A 10,599-nucleotide genomic window follows, 5' to 3' on the forward strand; every position below is an offset into this window, starting at 1 on the left:
CCTCTGGCCTCTCTACAGCCAGCTGGTAGAACCTTGGTTCCACTGGCTGTCTTACCTCACAGGGCCAATGACTGCCCTGGCCTCGGAAAGGGTATTCCATGGTGACCTCTGACAAGGCTGTGGCTTTGCCCTTTAGTGGACTATAACAATATCATCATGATGCCCTCGCCACATGAGGACAGGTTGGTGAAGAAGGACAAAGAAGTGCACTATAGGAATGAATTATTTGTACGGGAGAGCCCGAGGTGGGCTTCATAGTACAGGACGTGGTGTCAGGAGACCTGGGTGGGGCCAGACCAGGCTGCAATTCACTTGGCTGCATACCCCCTTGTGGAACTCAGTTTTCCTATCTGTACAAGGTAGAGATTCCAACTTTATTGACCTTCCCTTGTGTGACTCAACAACAGGTAACTAAAGGGCAGGAGGCTTTTAGATAGGAGGACTCTAGGGTATTATAGCTGAAAAGGAGCTCTGGAATGTTCTAGTTCAGGGACCCTGTACTCTACAATGGGGCCATGGAGGCTCTGCGATGTTGACAGCCTAGCAGAGACGCCATAGCACAGTGGCATCCATGCTCACTGCCCAGGACTTGTCCTGCTCTCTGATGCCCAGGGCTACATCCACTCCATAAGGCATGGACATGCATGGATTTGCTGGTCATCCCACCTTTCCATGGTGCTCATGCCTTCCCTTCTCCCTGACTCCCAGATTGCAATCCAGAAGAGGCCCTTCCCGCATCCGGGAAAAGCAAGTACGAAGCCATGGATTTCGACAGCTTACTGAAAGAGGCCCAGCAGAGCCTGCATTGATAACAGCCTTAACCTTCGAGGAATACCGCAATACCTCAGACAAGGCCCTTCCAATATGTTTACGTTTTCAAAGAATAAGTATACAGAAGGAGAGCGAGCGAGCGAGCGTGAGAGACTTGAAACTGCTGTCCTTTTAAAAAAAAAACAGATCAATGTTTACATTGCACAAAGCTGCTTCTGTCTGTGAGTTTCCATGGTGTTGACGTTCCACTGCCACATTAGTGTCCCCGCTTCCGACGGGTGTCCTGGGTGCGCCTCGAAGTGCCGGGTCAGTCACCCTCTGCCCCTCTTGCCCGACTGACTTCCTCTCGTAGACCTGCAGCTGTGTTCACCATAACATCTCTTGTCTGTAGTGTGTGATGATGAAATTGTCACTTGTGAATAGAATCAGGATTATAAACTCATTTTAATTGAAGAAAAAAAAAGTATATCCTTAAAATAATGTATTTATGGCTCAGATGTACTGTGCCTGGGATTATTGTATCGCTTCCTTGATTTTTAACTATGCACTGTCATGAGGTGTTTGCCACTGAGCTGCTCTGCTCCCCTGGCCAGATTGCCCTGGAGGTGCTGGGTGACCAATAGGACCGATCCCCAGGAGCACCGGCCTGCAGCCACGACTCGGCGCTATGGAGAGAGGGTTCTCGATCTTTTCTACCAAGGTTTGACCTGTTTTGAGCAATTCGGGTCAAATTACAATGAGATCCTCTGTAGTATCCAACTCACACTTGAAGAGTGTGCCTGCCTGTTAGTGCTGAGACCCTCAGCGCCTTGAGAGGAAGGCAGAGCGAACCGCCTTGTGCCTGCTCTCTGGGAGAAGCAGGCTGTGTGCCATGAGAGGCAAAGTGACTTGCCTGAGGTCCTGGAGCCAGAGAGAAGGCAGAGTAGTAGTGACCCACACCAGCCTTCTGATTCTGGGTCCCAGGCTGCTGCAGTAGCTGGTAAGGACACAAAGTGCAGGCACTGGTAGAGGCGAGTTCAGCTCAATGGGGCAGCAGACCCGAGGTCTAGGACTCCTTTCGGGCCAACTCAGCATCACCAGCCCTGGGTGAACTCCAGCTCCAGCATGTGCTTGGGCATGCCATTGGCTTTGATCCTGAGCAGGCCCGTGGCTTGCCTCAGCCTGTGGACACACCATCAGGGCCTTGAGATGTACCTGGTGGTGGTGTAGACAGATAGGCTGGGAGCAGTCATCCTTTGGGGGCCAGCTGCCAGCCCATCCTCCCACCTTTGCCTTCCCTCATCTGTGACATTGTTTGGTGGGATAGGGTGGGGGAGCAGGAGAAGGCAGCAAAGATGGGGGATCAACAAGCAATCTCCAAGCTTGCTTCAAACTTTGTGTTCTTGAGTGATGTCAAAGCCATGTCAAGCTTGACATTCTAAGGGTGCCTTGGGGCCATCATGAGGGAGAGTGTGGCCACGCAGTATATGAGTGCACTGCTGCTTCATACAGAGTGACTCCTCCTTGAACTCTTGCATGCGTCAGGATTCATTGGGACATTTTTGTATCTGGAAGAGGAAGATAAGGTCCTGCCACTCTAAAAAGTTTGAAAGTGATTTGTAAGCTAAACTAGCCAAATCAATCTTTTGCTAATGCCAGGCCCAGTCTTTTGAGATTGGTAGTTGATTTTTTTTTTAAATACCTCAGTAGGTAACTGAGCCTACTATCTTGTCCTGGGTAGTGAACTTATTTCCTACCCATGGACAAGGCTGGAGGAGATGGGCTGTTGCAGACATATGGAATTTGAGCTCTTGCGTGTCAAGTAACTTGGTCTCTTTAGGCCCCAGTTTCCTTCTCTGTAAGATAGACTAAGGGGGAGAATTAGGCACAGTCTAACAGTCTTAACTTCTATGGCAGTGTCTAGCTCAAGATGGGAAATACCCAGCACATGTGAAATTATTCCCATGTCCTTGGTCAATGCAGACATAATTAATCGATCATAACAGTGATTCTTTGAACCATAGATGTGCTATTAGTCCACAACATAGCACTTTGGGCAGTTATTACAAATTGATCAGAGTTTAATCTATTTGACATCCTGGTCTAATCTTTGGAGATTTTTCATCAGTCATACAGAGCATATGTTGACTAGGGTTCATGCTGGCCCATACCTGTCTGTCACATCCTGATCTATGAGAGAAAACTCTCCTAAAGCCATTCCTTGGCACCAGGCTCTCAATTCTACTGTGACACACAGGGAAGGCAGGGAGTGCAGTAGCAGACAGGAACATATTTCGGGAAGGCAGAGCTCATAAGGATGGACCAAAATAGGGACTTTCTACAGATCATTCTAAATTCCTTCATAGCCATTCACTGCATAACACATGGAAGGCACATAATCGATGGTTATGGAATGGAGCAGAATTAAAATCCTTCTGTTGCTTCCACTAAAACCTGATTGGCATGCATCAAGGAAGAAACTGAGACTTCACCCTGTGGATGGAAAGATGCTAGACTCAGATCTGGAGAACTGACTGAGTCCCAATACCACCAAGAATTTCCTTTGTAACTTTGCTCAGTCCCTTTCTCCCCTGGGCCTCGGAGTTCTGGAAAGGTAGTCCAGATGGTCTCAAAGCCACATGTCTGCTTCTTCCTCCATTGCACTAGGCCATAGTTTCTACTTTGGGCCAGTGGTTCCTGGGCTTAAAGAAATGCAAATTTTTAGCAAAAGATGAGCCTCTCCCCTGCTTCAGGGTCAGCTGAAGCTGCCCCTTTACATCAGTTCAATCCAGGGCACTTGAAGTCACTTAGACATTGTCCTTGAGCCGAGCAGGGACCTGAGTGTGGCTGGTGTGAGGCCCTGAGGTGCCTAAGGTCAGAGCTGGGGGCTGCTGATGGGAGGATGCCTGCCAAGGGCGTCCAGTAGTCTCTGCTTGCCATCCCATAGAACAAAGGCAGCAAGTTCTAAAATTGATCAACCCTGAAGACAACCTCTATCTGGAAGACCCATTCGGTGCTGTGTATTATTTACCAAGGAGACTCCAAGGTTTCTCCCGGACGAGGCAACCTTGGTCTCTTTCCCACCAAATTAAGGAGTAACCCAGAGGGAGCAGCTGCCATTGGCAACCATCTCATCATAGCTCTGTCCTAGTGTTTGCTCTCAATGATGTTTACATGTGATGCCATAACAACTTCCTGTAGACTGTGTCGACAGCTGCCCCAGCAGGGCAAGCTGTACTGTCCATCTCTGTGCCGTGCTGGTGTTTTCCAGAAATGTTCGATCCAACCGCTAAGTGGAATTCTTCCATCTCCTTCCTCAGTCGGTACAAGGCTGAATCAGAATCCTCACTCTAGGGGGCTCTGGTTACTGAAGGAAATGCATCAAAGAGGAAAAGGATATGAGTGGATAGCGTGCAGATCAGGCCCCCACTCCCTCCCCCCGACACCCTGCCCCACCCCAACCAGAAAACTGCTCTGAGTATCTACATCTGCCTGGACACTTTGTAGCTTGGAGTATGGAGCACTCAGGAAAGCGGCAGGGTTCCGAGAGTGGGACACGGGAAGGGGGAATGCTCGGAGTTTCAAGGACTGAGTACCCAAGTTCTGGTATCTTTCATGGTCTAAAGCCATGCTTGTCGGGTTTTCAAGTGTGACTTTTCCTAGACATGCGGGAGGTGAGTGGAGGGGCAGGACAGGCATTGAAACCCATCCTTCTGCTTGGACAGCTCAGGCTACAGTCCATCCAGGCCTTGAGTTCAGCTGTACTGTCAGCTGAGCCTGCATTTTGAGAGATGGGTCAACATGAAGGAGAATCAACCTAGAGATGTGTCAATCTGACTTACTCATGTCAAAATTCAGTATTTTTCTTAGCATTTGAGATTTAGTAATTGCCCTCAGTTTGCGGGAATTCCATATTCCAGTGTCAGATATGACAAAGGAAAGAAATTGGTTGTATGATAGCAAAATAAAGTGAACCTGTTTCATTGGCCAAAGAAGGACCCTCTCACCTTTTCCAAATGGGGCAGAAGGACACCAACCAGTATCTATGTGCAATATGTTAAAGCTAGTCCCAAAGTTCCTGAGGTGTTTGCACACAGAGATGGGCTCCAGGACTGTTTGCAGAGTCCGGAGGTACAGGGTAAATGGAGGGAGAGCCTGGGAGCTGGAAAAAGTCAACCTGCACAGGGGTGCCCTTGGCCCAGAATAGATGTGGGGTACAGGGGAACCCTGGGTGCCAGCTGCAGGGCACCCAGGAAGTAGGCAGAAGCTGACTTTGCATTAACCAATAAAAGCACTTTGAGAAAACCCCAACACTTCAGCCTGGCTCCATGTTTCTGCACTGGCAAATATGGGTCTCCTGTGGCTGTGTGAGGTCCTGTCCTCGGCATTGGGACAGAGTGGCAGGTGTGAGGGAGGAGAAAGCAGAGGGACCTTCCAAGATGGCAACCCTAGCAGGGAACCAGTGGAAGGCGCAGCCTTTGCTGGCCTCCTTGTTGGAGGCCCTAGAAACAGGGAATGATGAGTTTAGGTCTTCGTACCTACTTTGTAGAAAGATTAGAAATAGCCCAATTGATTAAAAGGGGTTCATGGAGGAAATCATTTAACTATAAGCCATCTGAAAATAAGAACCCCAAGGTATGGCCTTAGGCCCATGTTTCTTCATTCAGCAAACAAGACTGTTCAGTGATCTGCGCATTCCCATACTGCAGCATGAGTTCACCCCTCCCTTGTGAAACCAATTCCATTCTCTGGCCGAGCCCAGATCCGGTTCGGGGTGAGGGCTGTCTGCACAGTCCACCAGCCCACAGCGGGCCCCACATGGTCCTGGCCGAGTTGCCTTATGTGAGAAGGCCAGCTCCCCAGGACAGATCTAAGCCATAGTTTCTAGTGGGACAGTGAGAAACTTTTAGTTGCCCCCAGTGTGGCTAGGTGGTGATGTCCAATCTCACATTAACCTTGTCATTGTCCCCACCGAACAGCTTTTAATCTGAATGTTTGTTGTGACCACTGGCTGTTTCTCTCTTGCTCTCAGACAATACTAGCAATACACTATTTTTCCCCCCAACAGCTTAATTAGGCACTGTTCACACATTTCTTTCAAATGATTGCAAAACATATGGGGCAACAGGAGGCACGGATCACACTGCATATGTTTAGGGCAGCTTTGTTTTTTTGTTTCTAATGGTATAGCAGCAGTGACTGAGGCTTCAGGTTGGGGGGGACAGATTTTCATAAATTTTTTCATCAGAATGCCTTGGATATCCAGGAGTACAGAAATCCAGCTGCCTAGATTGTGGACTTGGAAAATATGATTTTGTCGGTTATCAGTGCCTAGGCTGTGCCACAGTTCCTCAAAGAGGTGTTCATATGGCTAGAACCCCCTCCACCCTGTAATTTTTGATCAAAGCTTTCCCCAAGAGCCTCCTTTTCCACTTTGCCAGCCCTGCTCAGTGGGTACTTGTGAAGGGAACAGGTCAGCTTCCACCTCAGCACTTTGCCTTATCAACACGTGTTCGCCATCTAGCGGCCAAGACTGTATCCATCAGCTACTCAGACAGAAGGCAAATAAATCCCTTGGGCTGGCCGTGTTGTGGTCCAGCTCCAACTCTGGGAATGAGAAACAATGGCATGAGCAAACTGTCTGTGTGTGTTCAGAGCCCAGTGTGACACCAGGGTCAGAAGATTCTAGAAGCAGGCGCTTACTCATGCAATCTGAGAAGTGTGCTAGGTATCCTGTGGGTAGAGAAGACAGGAGTGAACCCTACATCCAGGTGCCCGGGAGGGGTTTACTATAACTGCAATACTGGCAGCCCAGCTGCTGACCTTGTTAAGTGAACCTCTGCTAGGTGGCCCACATTACACCTTCAGGACAAGCAAAGAGGTTGGGTGTGAGGATTGGGGGTGGTGTGGGGGGGGGCGTGCTGGCCATGACCTTTGATATGGTCCACCAAATAGCCAAACAGGTTTTTTTGTTTATTTGTTTTTGTATTTTGTATTTAAAAATCTTGTCAAATGTATTTGTGTTAGGAATACAAAGTCATAAACTATTCCCAACTTTGTTTCTTGAGGGATGTTCTGATTCTGATTGAAACTGGTTGGAAATCTCAAGGGTGAGCGTGGTCCGGTGGTATGTGGAACAGGGCAATGGACCACTGGATTTCCAGATGGTTTCTGGGGGAAGGTGACCATCCGGAAGTCCAGGTCAGTGCAATCTGCTCCAGAAATTCACGCCCACCCCCTCACCTCCTTGTGCCATGTTGTTAACTTTGGCTTGGAGAGTCTGCTTCTTCCTGAGGCAGCTGCTAATGTTGAAACCAACATAAGCTCCCTCTCCCAACCCCAGGTGTCTAGAGACAGTGTCTGTAGCTAGCCTTAATCGATGGGGCAAGGTGGTCCCTATGGTCCCTTCCAGCATTTCCAAATCTTGGACTCAAATCCTTTTCTCTTGGTGTGACCATGCAGCCTAGAGAATTCTGAGCAATAGGGAGCCAGGGCTTTCCCTGGCTCTGCGACAGGGTCAAACCAGGGAGTGGCTAAACTTGTGAGGTTTTGTCATCCCCAGGGGTACTACTGTAGGGGGCATTATTTATTAGGAAGCTCAACAAAGGTAACTACAGCCTGGGGTGTGTGAGCGTAAGGCTGTGTTTGTGGAGTGTGTGTGTGTGTGTGTATGTGTGCGTGCACGCACGCGAGTGCGTGTGCTTGTGCACTTACGTATGCATGTGGACACACGTCTGTGCCTGTGTGTGTGTGTGTGTGTGTGTGTGTGTAAATTACATTGATGCATTTCTTGAGAAAGGTGCAAGAATTTCACCTACACAGAGGGACACATCTGCTTTGTTATTTATAATAGAAAGCTAAATTTAATTTTTTAAAGGACACTGCTAATGATTGAGAATCGAGTTTTAGTTTTGCTATTTTTTTAATTGGTAGAGGATTTTTTATATATTTTTTCCATTTTGTTGGGTTGTGTCCTTATTTATATAAGACTTTATCCGTAAGAGGCAAGGAAGAAACCTTCTTTGCTTTTAATTACTGTGGTTGTCATCGTCCCTATTTTATTCTGGTGTGATTATCTGTCTTACCTTCTAAATGAGAAAATGTTTTCCTGTATTTGTACATTGTCAGATTCTATAGTTTCATAGATAATTTAACCAAATTGCTCTATGTATTATTATTCTGTGAGTATAAAGTTCTATTTTAACGTCTGTAAATACTTCGGAACTGGCTTCTTTTCTCAAGCTCCCACGGTGGAGTTATTGTTTACATCACAAAAACTGTAGAATCTCTATGCTCATGTACTGTAAATAGTGAAGTGATCTGCTTATAAATAAACTTAACAAATACACTATGGAGATTAAAAAGAAATACCACCCACAGCCCTGCCCAGATGTGTCTTTCTTTATTGGTCCTGCGAAGTCACTGGGGGACACTCTGGCCACTAAATGGAGAAGACATTCCAGTTCCAGTATCACCTTTTCAGAGGACACTCTCCCAACACACCTCGCCAAAACTCTTAATTATTCTTCCTTTCTCTATGACTTCTTCATGGTTCAAAATAACCACACAGTCTCATCTCATGTGGTCTATCAACTTTTCCACCCAAGCACCCAAAATAAATGTGTACTGAGAGATATTTTGACGTTATAGTTCAGCAAAAACACTCATCAGTTCACAATTACCAAAGTTTGAGTCAGAGAATCTCATGGAGAGCAGATCTGAACCATGCACCATGTTTGAGCAAGGTGCACCTTCCAAGAGTCAGTCTGGTGCATGTGTGTTATTTCCTCATTAAAGAATTTAACTTTTATTTGCCCTAAAGTTGTTTTTTTGTACTTAAACTTGATTTTTAATTCAGTCTGTAGATAAGATGCCCATGATCCCCCCAAAAATAAAAACATCAGCGAGGATAGTTATACACAAACAAGAAGAGGTGCAATAACCTGTTACATTTCATGTCATGTGCAAACCATTTTCAAATTGTAGTTTTATTTATTTATTTATTTACTTACTTACTTATTATTTACTTATTTGGTACTGGGAATTGAACTCAGGGGTGCTTAACCACTGAGCCACATCCCAAGCCCTTTTGTATTTTATTTAGAGACAGAGTCTCACTGAGTTGCTTAGGGCCTCACTAGGTTGCTAAAGCTGGCTTTGAACTTGTGATCCTCCTGCCTCAGCCTCTCAAGCAGCTGAGTTTATAGGAATGTGCCACCACGCCAGCTCAAATTGTTGTTTGTCATGTATATAAGCAGTGTCATTGTTCAGGTAATAATTTTTCAAGCTGTGAAAATTGTTTGGATTTCTTAGATTGGAAGGGAGTGGATCCTAAGTTTTCCCATTAAAATGAACAAGGATTTTTCTACGTAGGGCAGAGCTCGCCAGTGTGAATTGGAGTTGTCAGGAAGGGCATCTGTGTGACTGGCTGCCCCGCATCTGTTGCCCCTTACCCTGTTACATGGTAAGTAAGCTCTGGGAGAATGGAACTGCTCCATTCACTTCAGGGCACCCACCCCACCAGCCAGGAGTCTGAGTGACGCCACCCATGGAGCAAGAATGGCAACTGTAGTGCCTCAAGACCTGCGTCTGAGACCCAACACTGTATCACACTTCTGTATCACATGAACTATTTCTTCAGCTCTTGGTTTCCCCAGCTATGAAACAAAATGGTTTGCTGAGATGAACTCCAAGTCCTTGATGTTCTAAAAAACTGATTATCAGAGTTGCATGGTGTACGGAAAATAGTTACAAACTGGAGTTCTGGTGTTAGGCAGCTTGGTTTTCAATTTTGACTCCATCGTTTACTAGCTGGTTGTCCTTACACAAGTTTCTTAACCTGAGTTTGCTCCTCATGTGATAAATGGGGCTAGTGATAGTTAACCACATAGGGTTGTTGTGAGGACAAAGTCGAATCATGCACAGTACCTAGTACATTGTAAGCACTTGGTAAACATTAACTGTGATTCTCATCATGCAATTTCATTTGGTGCTTAACCACAGCCCTGTGCGAGAGGAAGAGCCCTTGCCTGACCTTCAGTTGATGGGTTGAGAAGACTGAGAAATTGAGCAGAAGGAACTTATCCCAGGGACTCAGTAATGTCGTGGCAGAGCCAAGACCACCAGCTGCAATACCTGTATGTTCCTGTGTGATATATATTTTTCCTCTCCACTCTGCCATTTAACCATGACACATATGCATAGGTGACATGCCCCTGCTTAAAAGACCAGTGCTCTTGGAGTGTAGCAGGGCTGAAAACTTAGCTTGGGAGTTAAAAGGTGGGAGACCAGACCCATCCCCCTTTTGACATAGCCTGCAAATAAGGGCAGGGCTTGTGCTTCAGGAGCCCAGATTGATCTGCCATGGGACTCACAGTGGTATGTGCCCTGCACACCCTGTTTTTGTGTTCTAGAGCCAGGAAACTGTGTGAACCTGGCCCAGCTCCAACCTCTCACTGGTCTTCAATTTCCTCCTTTATATAAAAAGGGAAGTTAGAGTAGATTGGGGATTTACAAATAGTTTGGGAAGCCATGTGGTTCCCCTGTCTCAAAGCAACAGCTTTAACATATCAGCTGCTGCAAAACCTACTGGGGAGAAATGTCCATTTACAAGAGAACAGGGGACAGGAATGTGTTGTGCACCATCACAGAAACAAAGAGATCAGCCCAGAATGTGGACGACTGACCTTGCTTCTACATGAGTCACTGGTGAAGAAAAGGAGGAAACAGCACTGTTGAACACCGAAAGAGACTTAGGAATCTGAACCACGGCTACTGTGAGGTGGTGACATGAGTTGGCTTGATCATGGTGACGGTCCCCCGTGTATAAGTCTATCACATCATTGTCCA

The 10,599-nt window shown here is 46.7% G+C and overlaps 1 protein-coding gene across 1 annotated transcript in view; it reads left to right on the forward strand.

Annotated features, from left to right (window-relative positions):
* Positions 1 to 8,389, forward strand: part of Ppargc1b (PPARG coactivator 1 beta) — a 105,388-nt gene extending 96,999 nt beyond the window's left edge. The window contains exon 12 of the mRNA XM_047555667.1: positions 709 to 8,389. Within this exon, the coding sequence (XP_047411623.1) occupies positions 709 to 809 (101 nt within the window). The 3' untranslated portion in view covers positions 810 to 8,389. The remainder of the gene's footprint in view (positions 1 to 708) is intronic.
* Positions 8,390 to 10,599: the final 2,210 nt, after the last annotated feature.

Source organism: Sciurus carolinensis, chromosome 6, assembly GCF_902686445.1.
Source record: "Sciurus carolinensis chromosome 6, mSciCar1.2, whole genome shotgun sequence".
Taxonomy (NCBI): Eukaryota; Metazoa; Chordata; class Mammalia; order Rodentia; family Sciuridae; genus Sciurus; species Sciurus carolinensis.